A 21,879-nucleotide genomic window follows, 5' to 3' on the forward strand; every position below is an offset into this window, starting at 1 on the left:
TCTCTGGAGCGGCCAGTGCTCACTCCTATGGAGGGGTCAGGGGTGCCCTCAGCAGTGCAGACTCCGGTGCTGCTCCTGACTCGTCCCGCTGCTGCAGGGACGGTTCCTTGTCAGGCGGCATCGTTGGTGGCATTAGTGGCATGGCCAGCTTATCCTCCAAAGGGGTTCTGGTCCGTGCATGCTCCCTATAAGTAGGGGAAGCTGCTGCAGGAGCCCAAACTGCGCGCAGCTTGGATGATTCTGCCACAGACCAGGAAAGTGATTTAAATGCCGGTCGAATGCCCACTGTTGCTGCCTCTGACTTGTCCTGATTCACCCGCGGCAGGGGGACGGCGGGGAGAGAGCGGGTGGGAGAAGCCTTTTTCTTTTTTGTTTTAGGCACTCCTGGTGATAGTGCCCTTCTCTTCGGAGCAGTTATTTGCTCCTGTGAAGTTTGTACAGGCTGAAGAGCCTTGTCGCAGAGAAGAAGCTTGAGCCGGAGATCCCTGTCCCTGCGCGCCCGCGGAGTTAATTTCAAGCAATGAGTGCATTTTTGGGGTACATGAGACTCCCCCAAACAACGGACAAAGACTGTGTGATTGTCTGAGGCTGGCATAGCCTCTTTGCACTGGGAACACCGTTTGAATCCTGGTGTCCCAGGCATGATGAAATTGACTAGGCAAACTGCCGCACTGGCAGAAATTGACTAGAACAAAGTCTCTCTTTTTTTTCCCTTTCAAAACTAACTAATTAACAGGAAACTAACTACTGAACAAAGACTAACTATTTTACAATTCTTTCTGACAGAATTTTCTCTGTGTCTGAGGAGATCGCAAAGCTCCGCCAGCAACCTAGGATGGTAGAGAGGAACTGGCGGGGGGGGGGGCCGGTCTGCATTCGTGATCACAGGCGTGAAAGCTGCAGGAGTCATGTGCAGACCGGCTGAAGATGGCTCTGAAATCTTCAGACCAGCAGCGCCTAGAGTGGAGCATCCACGGGGCCACTCAAAGAAGAAATAATTTTAGCCGCCACCTTTAGGTTGAACTAAAGATGTCGATGCAGCAAGCCAGAAAAGAAGAGGTTGCCTCACCATGCAGCTGTGTAAAAACAAAACAACACCCACACAAAAACCACCCCCCAAAAGGGGTTATAGAAGGGAAGGGGGAAGCCTGACTACAGTACAATAGCTGATCAGATGGCAAAGAGCCACCTGCTTTACTCATTGTCACAGGGAGGCTGGACTAGGTGAGTGATCCCAATTCAGATAAGCAGCTGGATCTGTAAAGGGCTGCTAATAGGTAGGTGGGAGAAGGAAGGAGTGAAATATGTTGAGCCCTAAAGAGGAAGCTGCACTGGAGTGAAGCTAGCTCCTGTGGTGGGCCCCTAGAGTAAGGGAGTTAAGGAAGCAGTCCTGTAGTAGCTGCTCTGGGAAGAAGCAGAGCTGATGGAGGCTGGGGCCCTGAAGCCTGCGATCAGTAATTGTGCTAGCACTGTGTTGTGTGTGTTTGTTAGCCTCCTTGCCTGAGTTTTGGTGTGGAGACATTAGCTTTGGATCTGGGGAGAAGTGACAGCCCCTGGTGATATTCAATAATTTGTTGCTGACCAACCCCCGGGGCATCAGTTTCAGAACCTGTTCTTTCAACTTGAGAGTGGAGAAGTGAGGAAGGAAGGGATAGAACTTGGGTGTTTCAGCAACAGGCGCAGCAGACACCAAGCTGTTCAGTCTAAATACAGTGGCTGCGTCTAGACTGGCAAGATTTTCCGGAAATGCTTTTAACGGAAAAGTTTTCTGTTAAAAGCATTTTCGGAACAGAGCATCTAGATCAGTGGTCCCCAACCTTTTGAGGTTGTCGGGAGCCAGGGGGCGTGTCCGTTTGCCCGCCGGATGCCAGGGGGCGGGGACACTTGCGCGCCCGGGGGTGGCCCCCCCATAGCTGCATGCCCGGGGGCGGGGCCCCCCCATAGCCACGCGCCTGGGGCCGTTGCCCCCTCCGAGGGCTGCGCGCCTGGGGCTGGCGCCCCCCCCGCCAAGCGCCGCATGCCCGGGGCCGGCGCTCCCCCCGCCAAGCACCGCACGCCCGGGGCCGGCGCCCCCACCCTCAAGCGCCGCGCGCCCGGGGCCGGCGCCCCCACCCTCAAGCGCCGCGCGCCCGGGGCCGGCACCCCCCACCCTCAAGCGCCGCGTGCCCGGGGCCGGCACTCCCCCCGCCAAGTGCCGCGCGCCCGGGGCCGGCGCTCCCCCCGCCCAGCGCCGCACGCCCAGGGCCGGCGCTCCCCCCGCCATGCGCCATGTGCCCGGGGCCAGGCCAGCCCCGAGCACCTGGTGGGTGCATGGAAATGCCCCCACGGGCGCCATGGCACCCGCGGGCACCATGTTGGGGACCACGGATCTAGATTGGCATGGACGCTTTTCCGCAAAAGCATTTTTTGCGGAAAAGCGTCCGTGCCAATCTAGACGCGCTTTTCCGCAAAAAAGCCCCGATCGCCATTTTTGTCATCGGAGCTTTTTTGCGGAAAACAAATCTGAGTTGTCTACACTGGCCCTTTTGTGCAAAAGCTTTGCGTAAAAGGGACTTTTGCCTGAACGGGAGGAGAATAGTATTTCCGCAAGAAGCACTGATTTCTTACAGTAGGAAGTCAGTGCTTTTGTGGAAATTCAAGTGGCCAGTGTAGACAGCTGGTAAGTTTTTCTGGAAAAGCGGCTGATTTTCTGGAAAAACTGGCCAGTCTAGACACAGCAAGTGAGAATTCTTTGGCCCGGCAGCATAAGTGTCCATTTCTAGATTGCTCTGCAGCTGCAGGTTTTTTTTGTTAGTTATTTTTGTGCATTATAACTGAAGGTGATACATCTTCAGCAACATCCATGTGAACCGCACTGTGGTCTTTCCTTCACAAATCCTAAACCCTAATCAGTCATAATCAACATCTGAGTTATTGCTTGTCCCAGACTCCTAGAATATGTATACACTGCAGCGTTTTTCCAGAAAAACTATACTTATCATCCACACTGCTATTGTACTCTTTTGACAGAAAGCTGAAAGAACAGAGGGGTTTTTCCAACAGCGATAAATCTCTTTCTACAAGGAAGAAGCCTTTTTCTGAAAAAGCTTTTTCAGAAAAATGTGCGTGTGGACATAGAAGAGGGAGTTCTTTCTAAGGAAGAGGCCTCCAGGAAATAACACAGGTGTCCTAGTGGCTACTCCATCCATATTAACCACAACTTAAATGCAAGATAGCGTCCAATCAATGTGGATGCCAACTTTTGAAAAAGCATATTGCTTTTTCATTGCACTTTTGCTGTGTGGATGCTCTCTTTCGAAAAAAGTATTCCTGGAAGATCTCTTCCGGAAAAGCTTCTTCCAAAAGAAGCTTGCAGTCTAGACATAGTCCTAGAGATCAAAACTAGAAAGGACCTCCAGATCCTCTAGGTCTTCTAGCTTGACCTCTTGTATATCACAGGCCACCAAAACCAAAAACCCTAATGCCACTTCCAGTGTGTACCAGCCCACCCTATCCCTGTTTTTTCAGAATAAGAAGACACCCCTATCCTTCCAAACACACTGTGAGGGGGAAGTCCCTTTCTGACCTGAAGGGATATGCCCCGAAGCATGAGATTTCAGGAATGTAAGACAAACTGGAAGGACAATCAGGGCTGCTGAGCCTTGCCCAGTATCCTCACAAGCAACTCTGTCGTGAAATCCCACTCAAATTTGTCTAGCTCTATTTGTTACAATTAATTGTATGCCTCCACCACTCCTATTGGGAAGCAGTTTCATAATCTCAGTCCTCTGATAGTTAGTCCTTCTAATGTCCAGACTGAATTTGTTCAAGGCCAGTTTATACCCATTTGTTCTCGTACCAGCATTATCTTTCAGCTTAAATAGCTCTTCAACTTCCTTAGGGCTCGTCTACACTGGCCCCTTTTCCGGAAGGGGCATGTAAATTTCACCTATCGTAGTAGGGAAATCCGCGGGGGATTTAAATATCCCCCGCGGCATTTAAATAAAAATGTCCGCCACTTTTTTCCGGCTTTTAAAAAAGCCGGAAAAGAGCGTCTACACTGGCCCCGATCCTCCGGAAAAAGCGCCCTTTTCCGGAGGCTCTTATTCCTACTTCAATAAGAGCCTCCGGAAAAGGGCGCTTTTTCCGGAGGATTGGGGCCAGTGTAGACGCTCTTTTCCGGCTTTTTTAAAAGCCGGAAAAAAGCGGCGGACATTTTTATTTAAATGCCGCGGGGGATATTTAAATCCCCCGCGGATTTCCCTACTATGATAGGTGAAATTTACATGCCCCTTCCGGAAAAGGGGCCAGTGTAGACGTAGCCTTAGTGTTTACTCCTGTCCCCTGCAATGTATTTAGAGAAAGTAATCATATCCCCTGATCACATTTGGGGGAAGAGTGGTGTGGCGTGAAGGAGTAGTTCAGTTTATGTGCACTCTTTTAAAAAAATGTACTAGTGCTATGTCTTCTTGGCGTAATCCATAAATCTGGATCCTATTGCATCCTATTGCATTTTCTCCTCCACAATGTATAAACACCAAAGTTTAATTATAGCTAAACTTCAACCCTAGTAGAGGTTCTTCACTGTTTGCAGCAGTTCACACCAGTATAAAGCATTGACTTTAACAGAGTACCATCAACAAATAGCCATTGTTCAGAATGGTGAATAAAGCCCAGACATTGCAATGGTATAGATAATATCTCAGTACCTGGTTTAAATTTAGTCACTCCTGGTCCAGTGCTCTCCACAATTCCTGCTCCTTCATGGCCCAGGATGACTGGAAAAAGACCCTCCTTAAAACTGGGGCTTATAGCATGCGCATCACTACGGCACACCCCTGTAGCAACAATCTGCAAGGCAGTAACACCTTTATATTTATACTGTAGGTTGATAATGGAGAATTGCAACTGTGACTTGAATCAAATTAGTGAGCTATTCTTACCACTCCAACACCACCAAGTTTGATGGGAAATGTGAGTTACTGCCTTGATAATACCAACTACTTCATTAGTATTTTGATAGAAATGTAGCCGTGTTAGTCTGGTGTAGCTGAAACAAACAACAGGACTATGTAGCACTTTAAAGACTAACAAGATGGTTTATTAGGTGATGAGCTTTCATGGGCCAGACCCACTTCCTCAGATCAGATTAGTATTGTGGTTTTGTGTGACCCAACACTTATCAATATACACAGGAGAAAATAAACAGTTGCCTACCCTTTTTAAGATAGACAAGTAATCCTAAAACGTATGACGACTCTCTTTCTTTTTTGTTGAGAATACACAAAGTGATTTAAATCTGATTATCATGAAATTTTGCCAGAATGTGCATCTTGGTGAGATTTAGGGAATGTAGTACACTCTGGCTCTTCTGTCCCTCTTCAGCAATACAAAGCAGCTATCATCTCATCTTAAATGGGATTTTAAAGATGGGCAGCAGGTACAATAGGCCAAGAGAAGTGCTGCACTGTCGCCGGACCATGTTTGTTGGTGTGGTGATGGGATTTTTGCTTTTTATTAAGTGCCATGCACGTACCAGGCCAACTAAGGAGATGGTATGTGCTACTCAGTTTCCTGGGTTCATATGCTAAGATCCCTGGACTCCATGAAATTCTTTCATAATGAAACTGGGATGTTGAGTAACACATGCCACCTCATCAGACACCTCAGAACCTGCATGTGCATAGGAAAAGCATAGGTTCTTCTTCCAGAAGGTGGAGAAGAGCTTTTGAATTTTCCTGTGGGGAGGCTTAGGGTCTGCCGCGGGGAGGTGCAGTTGCAGTATCTGTCTGGCCTGGGCTCTTGCCAGCTTGGGGCTCCTCTGGGCAGGTTGATGGTGGGAGGGGACTCCAACTGGTCTAGGATTCCTTTGGCCATGGGACGGGATGAAACGTGGGAAGGCGGGGGTGTCTCAGGGCTTTGGAGACAGAGAGGACAGGGGTTCTCTGGGTTCTGGCTGTGGAGGGGACAGGTGGGAAGGGTGGAGCCGGGGAATAACTTGTCTGAATTGGGGCCCACCTGCTGTTCATACTCCATTTGTTTATGTCTGATTTGCACATTCAGGATATGTTTGTGAATCTTAATTGCTGTTTTCAAATGTAATAGCCTTCATTGCTGTGCAACTCCAGTTTTACACCAGTGTCACTCTACATGACTTACCTTAACTCGAATTTCATGTTCTTTGGGTGGGGCGACTTCAACCTCCTCAATAGAAAAGAGGCTCCCTGCTTCCCAGGCAATGGCTGCCTTGCATTTAATAACCTTGGAAAAGAGTAAGTACATGTCAGATTTAGAAATTTAATTTTATTGCACTCCCTTCAGTGCATTTTGAGAAATAGAGCCTGATACTGATCTCGTTCATCCTGGGATAGTCAAGAATAATTCCATTTAAATAAACGAAAAATAAAAAATAATAAAATTGTATAACAAATGGAAGGAAGATTGATAGTAATGAATATAAATCAAAAGTTAGGAATTGTAAAAAATTGATAAGGAAAGCAAGGAGACACAAGGAGGAATCTGTGGCTAACAGAGTTAAGGACAATAAGAAACTTTTAAAATACGTTAAGAAAAAAAGAATCCTTATACAGGTATTGATTCTTTACTAGAGGGAAACAGTAGATTTATCTGTAATAATGCCGAAAAGACAATTTCTGATGAATGGGAGGCACCCTTTTCTAGACACCTTAGCCATTCAGTTAACTAAATTGCCTGTAAAGGATTAAACTGAGATGGTGTGTCTTCGGGAAGCCAGGAGAGCCAATGTGAAAAAAGTGTGAGATATGAATCGGAAAACAGGTTCTGCCTGCTTCAGTTCTTTGTGTGAGTTCAGAGCAGGAGCTGGGGGAGAGAGAGAGACTGAGCCAGGAATAAAGCATGGAATTTTCAGCAATATCCATGTCTAGAAAAGACTAAACCTTGGAACAAGAGATATATAAGTGAACAGGGAATGTTTAGTTAGACGAGATCAGATTATTTTCTGGTTTGTGAACCCCTCTGCTCTGAATCCAGGTAACTTCCCTCCCCTGGGGTATGTCTACACTACAAAGTTAGTTCGAACTAACGGATGTTAGTTCGAACTAACTTTGATAGGCGCTACACTAGCACTCCGTTAGTTCGAACTTAATTCGAACTAACGGAGCGCTTAGTTCGAACTAGGTAAACCTCATTTTACGAGGATTAAGCCTAGTTCGAACTAGCTAGTTCGAATTAAGGGCTGTGTAGACCCTTAATTCGAACTAGTGGGAGGCTAAGGCTTCCCAGGTTTCCCTGGTGGCCACTCTGGCCAACACCAGGGAAACTCTATTGCCCCCCTCCCGGCCCCGGAGCCCTTAAAGGGCCACGGGCTGGCTACACAGTTTGTGCCAGTTGCAAGGCTGCCAGCACTCATGCCAGCACACCCTGTACCTGCCACACTATGAGCCAGCCACCCGAGAACACCCAGCCCTCCACTGCTCCCCAGGACCAGCCTGGCGGCTCCCAGGAGCCTGCCTGGGGGCGCAAAAGGCGGGCGCCCGCTTGGTCAAGTGCGGAGATCGTGGACCTCATCGAGGTTTGGGGGGAAGCCTCCAATGTCCACGATCTCCGCACTAGCCACAGGAACGCGGCCATCTACGGCCGCATGGCTGCCAGCCTGGCCGCCAGGGGCCACCAGCGCAGCCGGGAGCAGGAGCGCTGCAAGATTAAAGATCTGCGGCAGTCCTACTCCCGGGCCTGCCAGCCAGGGGCCGACCCGGAGGCCTGCCTCCACTTCCACGCCCTGGACCGCCTCCTGGGGGCTCATGCCGTCCCTGCCCCCCGGGACGTGACAGACCCCGGGGCAGAGGGCCCGCTCTAGGAGACGGAGGAGGAGGAGGAGGGCTCTGAGAGCCAGGAGCCTGCCGCCAGCCTGCCCAGGACCCGGGACCCCCGAGGCACCCCACGGAGCCACTTGCCTGTGTCGTCCGAGGCCGGGGAGGCGTCCACATGTGAGTACCATGGGAGCCCCGGGACCGTGCGCCTGGGCCTTGCCCACCAAGGAGCAGCAGCTGGGGATCCTGCAGGGGCCCTGGCCTTGCAGAGGGGAGCTGGGTTTCACACACTTGGGCCCTGGGATAATTGACCGCTGGTCTTGTTGCACCACAGCTGCAACACCTGGGCCTGCAGGGCGCACCACACCGCCTGCAGCAGCTGCCCGTGCCCGGGCAAGCAGGAGAGCCAGGAATGAGGAGGAGTACCAAAGGCGGCACCTCCGGTTCATGGATCACCAGCTCCGCACCCAGGACCACTGGGTCCAGGAGGACCTGAGGCTGCGCCGGAGGAGTCTGGAGGTCCTGGAGGAGCAGGGCCGTGCCCTGCGAGGCCACCTCCAGAGCCTGCTCGACCGCTTCCCATTTCCTCCTCCCCCTGCTCCTCCTGCTCCCCCTGCTCCTCCTGCTCCCCCTGCTCCCGCTCCTGCTTCCTCCACACCCCCTGTCCCTCCTGCCCCCCCCCAACCATTTCCCACCGACGCCCCCGGATCCGCAGTGTGGCGAGATGGGAGAAGCAGCCGGACTCCCACCACTGAGCTTTCCTTTCCCTTCCTCCCTTCCCTCCCCTTCCAGCTCCCTCGTCCCAGGTTTCCCCCTCCCCTCTCCCACCCTCCCCCCACCCCACTTATGTTAAATAAACATACGTTTTTGTTTGAAAAACAGGTGTCTTTATTTTACAGTAGGTAGGGAGGGGAAAGGGGAAGAGGGGTAGTGTGGAAGAAGGCCCCAGTGGAGCATGCAAGGGAGAGGTCAGTCCTCCTCCTCCACCAGGAAGCTCTCCCGCAGGGCTTCCCGGATCCGGACGGCCCCCCGCTGGGCTTCCCAGATGGCGGCGGTGCGGGGCTGACCGTAGTGTCTAGCCATGCGGTCAGCCTCAGCCATCCAGGCTGGCAGGAAAGCCTCCCCCTTTCGCTCACACAAATTGTGGAGCACACAACATGCTGCCACCACAGGAGGGATGTTGTGCTCGGCCAGGTCCAGACGGGTGAGGAGGCATCGAAAGCGGGCTTTCAGTCGCCCGAAGGCCCCCTCCACCACGATGCGGGCCCTGGTCAGCCTGGCATTGAAGGCCTGGCGGGAGGGATTGAGGTGCCCCGTGTAGGGCTTCATCAGCCACGGCTGCAGTGGGTAGGCGGCATCCCCCACCAGGCACACGGGCATGTCCACGTCCCCGACCCTGATGTGGCGGTCGGGGAAGAAGGTTCCGGCCTGCAGCCGCTGGCACACGGAAGAGTTGCGGTACACCCGGGCGTCGTGTGCTTTACCGGACCAGCCCACATTAATGTCTGTGAACTGGCCCCGGTGGTCACACACGGCCTGCAGGATCATGGAGAAGTACCCCTTGCAGTTGACGTACCGGGACGCCTGGTGTTCCGGGGCACGGATGGGGATGTGCGTCCCGTCGATGGCCCCCCCACAGTTGGGGAAGCCGAGGGCGCCGAAGCCCTGGATGACGGCGTCCGGGTCGGCGAGGCGGACCACCCTGCGGAGCAGCACCCGGCTGATGGCCTTGACCACCTGCGGAGAGAGACACAGCAAAGCGCCAATCAGTGGGGCGCCCGGGTGGCTGGGAGCGTTCGTGCCCTGGCAGTGCCCCGTGCCCCACTCCCGGTAGCAATCCCCCTGGCGGCGTGTAGTACGGCCAGGACAGACCAACCCCTCCGATGCGGGGCACTTTCGCCTCCTCCCGCCCCCCCTTTGTCCCTGGGGCGGCCCATCCCCTCCTCGCAGCCCCCCTCCCCACCGGCTCAGTGGCCGATGAGTGCCATACCTGCATGAGCACCGCTCCGACGGTGGATCTCCCCACGCCGAACTGGTTCCCGACGGATCGGTAGCTGTCCGGCGTAGAGAGCTTCCAGAGGGCGATGGCCACCCGCTTCTGGAGGGGGATGGCGGGCCTCATGCAAGTGTCCCTTCTGCGCAGGGCAGGGGCGAGCCACTCGCAGAGCTCCAGGAAGGTGTCCCTCCTCATCCTGAAGTTCTGGGTCCACTGTCGGTCCTCCCAGCGCTCCAGGACGATGCGGTCCCACCAGTCGGTGCTGGTGTCCAGACGCCAGACGCGGCGGGGCACACCGGTGTCGGGGCGCCGCCGCGGCTCCTCCACAGCCCCCAGGGCGGCCAGGCGGAGAGGCAGGGGGCTGACGTGCACCAGGTGGTGCCAGGCAGCCTCGAGCCATTGCTGGCAGGCTTGCAGCAGCAAGTCCAGAAAGTGCACCAGAAGGTGCAGGGCGACCTGTGGCTCCATGTTGCCACCTGCGGCGGCCCCCCCGAAGGGAAGCACTGACACAGACGGGCACAGAGACCAATGCTTTCCTGTCCCTCGGCGAGGTTGGCAAGGAAGCAGGAAAAGCTGAGAACCGGCTGTCCGGGGGGGTCCCTTTAAGCTCGAGCCTCAGATAGCCTCAGACAGCAGCCACACAACGCAACTACTGACCTGATGCCCTGCCAGAACCTGTTTCAGCTGCCCTTAAATGCCCCCCTGCGTCCAATCAGTGTGGACGCGCTAGTTCGAATTAGCAAAACACTAATTCGAACTAGTTTTTAGTTCTAGACGCGCTAGTTCGAATTAGCTTAGTTCGAATTAGCGCTGTAGTGTAGACATACCCCCATATACTGAACCTTTAAACTGAATCCTAGGGAAGCAATTCTCTGTGCTTTTAATCTGTTGTTCTGTAATACCTAACCTACCGAGTATGCTTTACCAAATATATCTCCTTTGTTTTGTTAATAAAATCATGGTTTTTAAGACTCTGATCTTATTTCTATGTCTTAGAAGGCAGGAAGGTCCTGTGTACATGTGCCTGAAACTGAAGTTCAGCTATTAAGAAATTACAGTTACAAAAAAGCTCTCTCTTGAGGAAGGGTTAAAGACCTTGGCATTGCCCCGCAGGAAGAAATTTCCAAATCCGTTTTCTTGGACTCTCAAGGAGGTTTTTGCATTTGGGTGGGGACAGCGTACCATCCTCGGTCAGGGAGTCTGTGACAGGTTTTTGAAGCAGAAGCCTTTAGTGGCAGGGTATTTTAACATCTATTACAGGCCTCCACCTTCTGCACTTGAAGTGCCAGAGTGGGGAACAGCCATGACAGCAGTGTTCCCTCTAAGCTGCATAGCAGCATAGCCCTGCAGCTTCTTAATCAGCTCCTTCCAGCCAGGGGCTCAGGACACGTCCCCTCCCTACTGGCTGGGAGAGACTCTGCTCTGTCCTCAGCAGGGAGCTACAGCTGTCGCTGAGGGAGAAGTGCCTCCTCTCCCCTGCCAGGCTGTTCTGTGTGCAGAGTCTTGAGCCCCAGGCTGGATGGGGCTCATTAAGTAGCTGCAGGGCCAGGCTGCTGCACAGCTTAGAGGGAACACTGCTCGACGGCATTCAAATATTTCTGTTCTGTATTTGGGGAAAAAATAGTACATTTTCATCATGGTGAGGATAAGACTCTTTCCATTCTTCTAGTATTTCTGGAGGATATTAAACAGAAACTACCAAATCCAGCACCATCCCTAGGGAGATGTGGGTCTTGGGACAGTGCTCCTTGCCTTGCTTTTCCCACTTGTGCTCCACCCCCACCCCACTTCAGTCTACCTCTTCCCCTAAGCTCCGCCCCCATTTCACCCTTTCCCCAGGTGATGTGACCTAGGGGGTTTTGGGGAAGTCTATTGCTGTCAGCAGGGAGTGGCCCTCTCACCATAGCAGTGGGAAGCAGAGGTGCCTGGCTTCAGCCCCATTAGAACTCTTGAGTCCAGCTATCAGCCGCATTGCTGAGGGGGAGTGGAACAGGCTGGGGCCACATTGCTCCTCTTCCTGTGGCTTCAGCTGCCACTGGTAAGAGTGGGGGCAGGCTTGAACCCCGCTGCTAGCACTGAATCCCCCCCCCTCCTCCCAAGTGCAAGGTCTGGGGTAACATTTTTTAAATCAGTAGGTCCAAGAGTTATACTAGAGGTCAGACTAGATGGTCACAATGGTCCCTTCTGGCCTTGGAATCTATGAATGTTGGTCCCCAGAAGAAGGCTGGTGTAACAAACAGAATTGGAATCCATACCGCATAAAACCAGCTTGAAGTTGAGATCTATGACAAGTTTGGAATTCAGATACAAGATAATCAGCATTGTTTAAAAAGACAGTAATGTTTCATTCTTTATTAATCTGCCTTTTTATGTTTCCATCCCAAGTTATTTACATTGTAGACACATTAATTCTTCCCCCTCTGATATAGAAGCATCACAAATACTATGATCCAAATGCAATAGGACTACCCACTGCCCCGTCTATGTAATACTAGATGAAGAGAGGCAAAATAGACCATAACAATCCTGATCTGTGTGCATCGTGTAAGTGATGCCTTAGCCCCTATGGATTATGGCAGCTCTTCTCGATGAACTTCATGTATAGTCAGGGCTCTGTGGTCTGAGGTGAAGTCAGCACTAGCCACTCTGTATAATAGGAACCTCTCAGGATATGTGGATTTTAAATGATTCCTAAATAATGCAGACTTAATTCTCTTTTGTACGCTGTAACAACTTGGAGAGGGAGCAGAACCAATAGCAGCGCTTCTCCAAAGGGAGTTACGTTGCCAGGAAAGGGAACTCAAATGGCTGGTTCTGTTCAAAGATCCACGTAGATCGAGTCTGCTGGTGTTTCCAGCCCCGTCTCCTTTTCTCTCCACTGTCATAAACACCTCACTCCAGAGGGAAGGATCTGACTCAAATTTGAAAGGTTCAGAGTCACAGTTGCTTGGATACTCTTTCTTCCCTCTACTTCTCCCATAGTAGAACAGCATGTGTCTCTCCCAGTCCTTGCTGAGGCAAAGCTGTCATTGATTGAGAGGGAGGGAGTTTTGCTTGAGTAAAGAATACAGGAATATGCCCTTATAATGGCTCTTACGTTATCTGAAACGTATTCTACAATTTAATTCCTCCTTAATGATTAAGCATTTGAAAAATCTCCAAGTATGGAGCCATAGGCTAATAAGGACAAATCTGAATCTATGAAAATGTATAATACGTCCAGATAAATTAGGTGAAAAATAGCTCATCGTTGTCTGTGGGATTTTAAGTATCAAAGGGGTAGCAGTGTTAGTCTGAATCTGCAAAAGCGGCGAGGAGTCTTGTGGCACCTTAGGGTATGTCTACACTGCCTCCCTAGTTCGAACTAGGGTGGATAACGTAGGCATTCAAAGTTGCAAATGAAACCCGGGATTTAAATATCCCGGGCTTCATTTGCATCTTGCCGGGCTCCGCCATTTTAAAATCCCCCTTAGTGTGGACTCCGCGCCCACGGCTACACGCAGCACGGAGTAGGTAGTTTGAATTAGGCTCTCTAATTCGAACTACTGTTACTCCTCGTGGAATGAGGTGTACCGGTAGTTCGAATTAGAGAGCCTAATTCGAACTACCTACTCTGTGCCGCGTGTAGCCGCGGGCGCGGAGTCCGCACTAAGGGGGATTTTAAAATGGCGGAGCCCGGCAAGATGCAAATGAAGCCCGGATATTTCAATCCCGGGCTTCATTTGCAACTTCGAATGCCTACATTAGCCACCCTAGTTCGAACTAGGGTGGCAGTGTAGACATACCCTTATAGACTAACTGAAGTGTTGGAGCATAAGCTTTCGTGGGCAAAGACCCCCTTCGTCAGATGCAGGAGGTGGAAATTTCCAGAGGCAGGTATAAATATGCAGGCCAGAATCAGGCTGGAGATGACAAGGTGGATCCAATCAGGGAGGATGAGGCCCACTTCTAGAAGCTGATCTGGAGGTGTGAATTCCAAGAGAGGAGAAGCTGCTTTTTTGGTTAGCAAGCCATTCACAGTCTTTGTTTAATCCAGAGTTGATTGTGTCAAACTTGAAGATGAACTGTAGCTCAGCAGTTTCTCTTTGAAGTCTGGCCCTGAAGTTTTTTTGCTGCAGGAGGGCTACCTTTAGATCTGCAATTGTGTGTCCAGGGAGATTGAAGTATTCCTCTACAGGTTTTTGTATGTTGCCATTCCTAATATCTGATTTGTGTCCATTGATTCTTTTACGTGGGGACTGTCCAGTTTGACCAATGAATATAGCAGTGGGGCATTGTTGGCACATGATGGCATATATTACATTAGTAGATATGCAGGAGAATGAACCAGTGACAGTATGGCTGATCTGGTTAGGTCCTGTGATGGTGTTGCTGGTGTATATATGTGGGCAGAGTTGGCACCGAGGTTTGTTGCATGGATTGGTTCCTGAGTTAGAGTTATTATGGTGCGGTGTGTAGTTGCTGGTGAGAATATGCTTCAGGTTGGTGGGTTGTCTGTGGGCAAGGACTGGCCTGCTCCCAAGGCCTGTGAAAGCGAGGGATCATTGTCCAGGATGGGTTGTAGATCACTAATGATGCATTGGAGAGGTTTTAGCTGAGGACTGTAGAAAATGGCCAGTGGTGTTCTGTTGGTTTCTTTCTTGGGCTTGTCCCGTAGCAGGAGGCTTCTGGGTACACATCTAGCTCTGTCAATCTGTCTCCCCACTTCCTTGTGTGGGTATCGTAGTTTACATGCTCGTTGAAGATCTTGTAGGTGTAGGTCTCTGTCTGAGGGGTTGGAGCATATGCGGTTGTACCTCAGTGCTTGGCTGTAAACAATGGATCGTGTGGTGTGTCTGGGATGGAAGCTGGAGGCATGCAGGTAAGCATAGCGGTCGGTAGGTTTTCGGTATAGGGTGGTATTGATGTGACCGTCACTTATTTGCACTATGGTGTCCAGGAAATGGACCTCCCATGTAGACTGGTCCATGCTGAGGTTGATGGTGGGGTGGAAGCTGCTGAAATCATAGTGAAATTCTTCCAGAGTCTCCTTCCCATGGGTCCAGATGATGAAGATGTCATCGATGTAGCATAGGTAGAGAAGGGGCATAAGTGGACGAGAGCTGAGGAAGTGTTGTTCCAGATCAGCCATAAAAATGTTGGAGTATTGTGGGGCCCATGAGGGTGCCCATAGCAGTGCCACTGGTCTGGAGATATATATTGTCACCAAATCTGAAATAGTTGTGTGTGAGGATAAATTCACAGAATTCAGCCACCAGTTGTGCTGTGGCATCATCAGGGATACTGTTCCTGACAGCTTGTACTCCATCTGCATGTGGGATGTTTGGGTATGTCTACACTACCCTCCTAGTTCGAACTAGGAGGGTAATGTATGCATACCGCACTTGCTAATGAAGCCCGGGATTTGAATTTCCCGGGCTTCATTAGCATAAGCGGGGAGCCGCCATTTTTAAATCCCCGCTGCTTCGAACCCCATGTAGCGCGGCTACACGGGGCTCGAACTAGGTAGTTCGGACTAGGGTGCCTATTCCGAACTACCGGTACACCTCGTTTCACGAGGAGTAACGGTAGTTCGGAATAGGACCCTAGTCCGAACTACCTAGTTCGAGCCCCGTGTAGCCGCGCTACACGGGGTTCGAAGCAGCGGGGATTTAAAAATGGCGGCTCCCCGCTTATGCTAATGAAGCCCGGGAAATTCAAATCCCGGGCTTCATTAGCAAGTGCGGTATGCATACATTACCCCGCTAGTTCGAACTAGCGGGGTAGTGTAGACATACCCCTAGTGTAGAGAGCCTCTACATCCATAGTGGCTAGGATGGTGTTTTCTGGAAGATCACCAATGCATTGTAGTTTTCTCAGGAAATCTGTAGTGCCACGGAGGTAACTAGGAGTGCTGGTGGTGTAGGGTCTGAGTAGAGAGTCTACATAGCCAGACAGTCCTTCAGTGAGAGTGTGAATGCCCAAGATGATGGGGCGTCCGGGATTTCCAGGTTTGTGGATCTTGGGTAATAGACAGAACAACCCTGGTCGGGGCTCTAAGGGTGTGTCGATTTGTTCCTGTGCTTGTGTAGGGAGTGTCCTGAACAGATGGTGCAGTTTTGTAGTGTATTCCTTAGTGGGATCTGAGGAAAGAGGCCTGTAGAATTTGGTATTGGAGAGTTGTCTGGCAGCCTCCTTTAGGTAGTCAGGCCTGTTCATGATAACAAGAGTACCTCCTTTGTCAGCCTCTTGATTATAATGTCAGAGTTGTTCTGGAGGCTGTGGGTGGCATTGTGTTCTGCACGACTGAGGTTGCCAGGCAAGCGATGCTGTTTTTCCACAATTTCTGCCTGTGCACGTCGGCGGAAGCATTCTATGTAGAAGTCCAGACTGTCATTTCAGCCCACAGGAGGCGTCCATGTGGAGTTCTTCTTGTGCTGTTGGTGGGAAGGTATCTGTGTGTCAGTGCACTGTTCAGTGTTGTGTTAGAAGTATTCCTTGAGACGGAGACGGCAAAAGTAGGCTTCCAGATCACCGCAGATCTGTATCATGTTAGTGGGGGTGGCGGGGCAAAAAGAGAGTCCCCGAGATAGAACAGATTTTAGACACTGGTGCTAAATAAGGTGCTGCTTTGCTTTACCCATAATACCTGGAGCATCTGTTTCAGTGGTAACAGATTTTTAGAAAGAAATCTATAGTATTGTAAGCATCTAACATATGTGTTCGTTATCATCTGTGATTTTTAGTAACAGTTTTGCCCACAGTATGATGATAACTTTCTAAGATACTGAAGCTGTTATTGCTCCTGATCTTTTGGTCCTGACACAGACAAAGCTCCCACTGAAATCTTGAATGCGTAAGATCTGAAGAACAGGCCCATTATCTGAGCTTAAAGCAAAACTATGAAAACCATAGATTCCAGCTTGTGAAGATGTTAGTTGAAAATGCAGCATGCCATGGAATATAGCGTAGCTCCATTTCAGAGATATACAGAGCATGTTACTTTGCCTACTGACAATCGGCAAGAAGGAATCTAAATAAGAAAATGGGTGGAGGAATAAAAGGCAAGAGCCACTGTGCAGCTAGACTTATTTGAAGAACGGGCTGCTTTAGCCATGCCTCCTTCCCCAGGCAGCCACATCCTGATAACCCCCTATACAAGAACAAGCCCTACATGCCTTAGGGAGAGGTAGGAAATGTTTTTTTGGGCTCAGTGGCCATTGACCCACAGAAAAATCAGGCAGGGGCTGCACACAAATGAGAAGGAAAAAAAACCCACCACCAACAACAAAACCCAGACTAACGTGGTCCCCCACTGAGGAGAAAGATATTCTCCCCTGACCCCCAGCTACTCCCCTACGGGGCTGGAGCACAAAATATCTCCTAGCCTGGAACACCTGAGGTTCAGGGGGCAGGAGTGTCAGTACAGACTCCCTAATGCTGAGGGGGAACACTGAGCCTTGGGGACTGAATCCACCCCTGCCTTAGGGGTTTAATACATTAGCAAAAGTCACCTGTATCTGGTTGTCATTATTAAGGCTTCTATGTCAGATGTGATCTAAAAACTGAGTAATTCTGTGTTCCAAGTGAATTTGTTTATCTAAGTTATGAACGAATGTTTAAAAGGGTGGATTTCTAGAGACAGTGTGCAGACAGCACTCTAATTAGAGCAGGGTCCCTATGGGATTTCAGAAATGAGGTCTGCACCTAGAGTGTCTGCCAAGATGCCCAAAGCCAGGGACAGTGTTAAAAACTTTGCTCCACCCGAGCAAGCTAAAGCATATGAGAGTCAGCATCTGGATTGCCTCACAGCAGTCTGGCAAGGATCCAGCAGGGGGAGCATGACCAGATCCCTGACAGGAGGCAGTGATGAATGGCCCCTATGAAAATAAGATACAAAAACTCCCTGAGTTACAAACATCTGATTTACCAACATAGAATCACACAGACTCCTAGAACTGGAAGGGACCTAAAGAGGTCATCGAGTCCAGTCCCCACAAATACAGACAAAAGCTCACCTGCAGCCTCAGGGGAGCAGGAAGAGGCCGAGGTGGTGACAAGTGGCGCAAGTGCTGGCCGGAGGATTCTGGAGGAGCAGGGGGCAATCATGCAGCCAGTGGCTGGAAAGAAGCAGTGCTTTGAAGGGAAACTACCACTTATCTCAAGACACCGGCAGCGTGGCTTCCTTCTGCTGCTCCTGAGTCTTCCAATCCATATGTATGTCACTCACTGCCTCCCAGTGAGTGGAGGCGGGCGCAGCCCATGAGGAGGGGCAGCTGGGGGATGGAGGCTAATGGCACCGGTGCTGAGGCCAGAGCAGCAAGGGATGGAGCTGGCCGCAGGCATGAGAGCAGAGCTTGCAGGTGGGTATGGGTGGCTGGGGGATGCCCGGAAGTCCTTTTCAGAATCTCCACCTATCTCCACCTCCTCCTCTAATTAAACTTGCCTTTCCTCAAGCACCAGCATTCAAGGTTAAATAAAAAAAACTATTTCTACTAGTTTTCATTGCAAATATAGAGTATTTCAGCTACAATATGGGTTACATAGGCTTCTGTTAAATAAATTACCCTGGAAACCTGACTACCATTTATAACATTGTTTCTATGAGAAAACGTGTTCCGAGTTCCAACCGATTTACAAACAAACATTTGGAACACAACCTGTTCATAAGTTTGGAACTTCCTATACTTTTGAAAGGCTGCCTTAATCCCTGTGCTATGTACTGTACAATGAGTATACTGGGTGGAACTGAGACTGAAATAATGCAGGGAGATGGGAGACTGAAGAAATCACTGTGGCACTCTTGGAGTGGAGCAATCAAAGATCCTGCTGCAGAAGTGGTCTCCCTTAGTGGAGCAATTGAGAATTGTGCAGAGTGTAAAGGACTAGAAAGATGAATTGCTTCACTTGAACATGAGATTTTCAGATTTATTTATATTTCAAATAAATAGCAAAATACAGTTACCACTGAAGTTCTGTATATTTTGGGCCTACAATTCCCCATGTCTGACTCACAGATGATACTATGACCAACAGTATCTTTTATCAGCGTTCAACAGATTTTGCTTTCAATCTGTAGTTCTGCCACAGACTCCTGTTGAAGCCATTCCACTTTAGATAAATAAACAGTTTTTGCAGCAGATGGCTGTACCTGGATCTTCCTGCGAGTGTCATAGGCACCAGCTTACAAAGTAAAGACATGTCCATGTGGTGATTTCGTGGCTAGCAAGCTGGGCTAGCTTACCATGCCCTCATTGGCCATGTGATCTGCTAAAAATTCCAGAGAGTAAGTCCCAGAGGGAAGATAGGTGGGGCTATGCCTATTTTCACCTGGTTTGGGCATAGTGTGAGGCTTATGCATGAGATAAGTGTCGAGATAACTAAAATTGGAATGTAGTACAGATGCCTGGAGGTAGAAACTTACATGCCCAGGAAACTTGTTTTTAGTAAAAATGTAGGTGCTGAGCGAGTTTTAGGGAACTATTGAGTTAAATAGCACCATGGGAGGGTTTGTGGATTGAATTGGAGCCTAAATCTGGGTTCTATGTTCCTTTGTGGATCTGGGGTTTGGATACTGTAGTTATGGGGGCTATATTAGTACTTTAAAGAGACTATATTAATTTCTGTATGACCAACTTTTAATGTACAATTTTAATTCAGATTCTGTTAGGTTTGATGGAAGTAGTAATTGTAAACTTTCAATTTAGTTTTCATCCTTTAAATCTTGAAATGTAATTTAAAAAACTGATATAGGATTCAAATATACCTCCAAATTAAAACAATATTTTCTGGCTTGCAGAACTTCAGCTGCTACGTAGACATAGCTATCGTAGTGTTTTAGGGGAATAATCTAACAGTCTGACTGAACAATTGTTCAGTTAGTAGAACAATTAACATTGTCAGCAGCAGTCCTAATTTAATTTCCCATCTATCTATTTAAGTTAGCGTCCTAGTTTGCTGTGGAACAGCCTCAAGCACAGCTGAAATGAATTCCTGTTGGCTTCCAATGTAACTAGATGTTTATACAGGAAGGGAATCTTGCAATCAATTAGCAACCATTGTTGTCCTGTTATTTTTTTCTTGTTGCCATCACTCAATATTTCATCACAACTCTTCCTATTAGTATTATATTTTTCTTGAAATGTACAGTTTCTTGAAAAAAAATGTGAACGTGGACAGAATTAATGGAATGAGAGTGTCTTGTAAAATAATTTATTAAGGGTAGCTGTCAGGATCTAAATCTGTTTCCATTTAAGTTGAAGGAAATTTTCCCTAATGTGGCCTCTCTCTTGCCCTAGTTAAGCAAGTCACTATTCTGTCCTCATTGAGATACCTCTGAAAAACATTTTAACCACAATGCTCATGAGGACTGAAAATTATAACAATACAGAAAACAAAACAACAATCTCTAAGTTGTTTGAGTGTGCTATGTCTCCTGAATAGCTCCTCTTCAGACTCTGCTCCTGCCAACGTTTGTGCATATGAATAATTCTACTCATGTAAACACTGCCACTGTCACATAAACAAAATCACTGACATAAAGGTATCTAGCATCAGGCCCTGGGAGCGTAGATTCTTTGGGGTCCTTTAAATCGGGTCAGATTCTTGTCCTTGCCATGGTCCCATTTGGCCGCTGATGTGGTGCAAAAGGACTGTACCACTACTCAAAGGGGCCGATACGTTGCTTCTGTGTTACTCGAGACAGGGATAGGACAGAGTTTGGGGTGTTTTGCCTATGGCTAGAGGCAGTACGGCTGGAATGCTTTGCGTTTCAGCAGTTTCCATCTGTGTACAGGCTCCTATGGGCTATTGCAAGCCATGTTTGCCCCACCCTTTCCTCAGGTGCACCAAATAGATTTCTGGCAAACTTGAGGCTGTGTACACCATTCTGTTTTGGAGAGTACAAAGTATATTCATAACACAAACAAGTAATAATAAGCAATACTGAAATAAAGTCTGAAGGATTGGTCCCATATATTTAACCTAGCCATACTATAATTCAGTGGTTTTCAAACTACGGCTCGTGACCCCAGTACTGGTTTGTGGACTGCACTGCGTCACTTTGCTGTAAGGTGACCAGCAGGGTACTAAGGCAGGCTACTTGCCTGTCCCAGCACTGCGGACTGTGTTGTGCCCCGGAAGCAGCCAGCAGTAGAGTTTGGGTGTGGGAATGAATGAGAGCTGGGGGGGGGGAGGGACAGTTCATGCAGGCAAGAGCAGTGTGCCAGAGCCACTTGCTGACCACTTCCGGGGCACAGTCAAAAGATATAATTATGTTGGGTTGCAGGTATCCACAGTTTTCTTCAATTGGGTCACAAGAGCATGCTCTATTCAGGAATATGCTCTATTTTATGAGCATCTACCAGGAACGTGCTCTATTCTATGATTCTGCCTCATTTTGTTGCTGGTCAAAAGTTTGCATTTAGTAAAACCCCTTTTCTGGTCATCTTAATTTCAGAAACAGCTTCTTTGCACAGTGGTGCCCATTCCCCACACTGCTGCCCAGACATATTGCTCTTAGCCTGACCCTGCCACTCTCTATCGCAATTGTATGATCCATCTTCTCCCAAAAGCCCCAGAAAAGGCAAAGGCAGAGTGCAGATGGCGGTACCTGCATAGTGCTCTGAGGAGATAGGCCCATGCTATGCTAACAAATAGGCTTGGAAGTCAACAACCAGCAAGCATACACCATTGTCTTACTTTGCCCACAGTGCTCATCTTCTGCCCCTCTCTGGATTCTCCCTCAGGAAGGAGTCCAGTCTCAAAGAGTCTTGCTCAGATCAGCCGTGCCAGCAGCTCCCCAGGTACAGCCCACAAAGTCTGTCTGTCCAGGGTGCTGCCTGCACTGTCCTAAATAGCAGCTAGCTAGCTAGCTAGCATTTCCCTCATTCCACTCCCCTTTCCCCTCCTACCACAGCACTCCTCCCCTTTCAGCACTCCCTTCTCCGTGCTTCCCAGGATTTGCCTGAGATGTGAAATATTAAATATTCTAGTTCACAAAAGCGACTGTTTCTAATTCCATGTTAAATTACTGGTGAACTTGTATATAATCCCATATGTTTTCTATGGTCTAGCAAAATAATAAAGGTGCTCTTTTTGATGCATAGCAAATACTAAGCAAAAGGAATAGAGATA

At 49.3% G+C, this 21,879-nt stretch overlaps 1 protein-coding gene across 1 annotated transcript in view; it reads right to left on the reverse strand.

Moving 5' to 3' along the window:
• The window catches only part of LOC102463832 (all-trans-retinol dehydrogenase [NAD(+)] ADH4), a 42,465-nt gene extending 20,854 nt beyond the window's left edge, over positions 1–21,611 (reverse strand). The window contains exons 1-3 of the mRNA XM_006130140.4: positions 21,445–21,611; positions 6,139–6,240; positions 4,689–4,830 (exon numbers count right to left, since the gene is read on the reverse strand). Coding sequence (XP_006130202.2) covers positions 4,689–4,830; positions 6,139–6,240; positions 21,445–21,462 — 262 coding nt within the window. The 5' untranslated portion in view covers positions 21,463–21,611. The remainder of the gene's footprint in view (positions 1–4,688; positions 4,831–6,138; positions 6,241–21,444) is intronic.
• Positions 21,612–21,879: the final 268 nt, after the last annotated feature.

The sequence above is a fragment of the Pelodiscus sinensis genome, chromosome 5, assembly GCF_049634645.1.
Source record: "Pelodiscus sinensis isolate JC-2024 chromosome 5, ASM4963464v1, whole genome shotgun sequence".
Classification (NCBI taxonomy): domain Eukaryota; kingdom Metazoa; phylum Chordata; order Testudines; family Trionychidae; genus Pelodiscus; species Pelodiscus sinensis.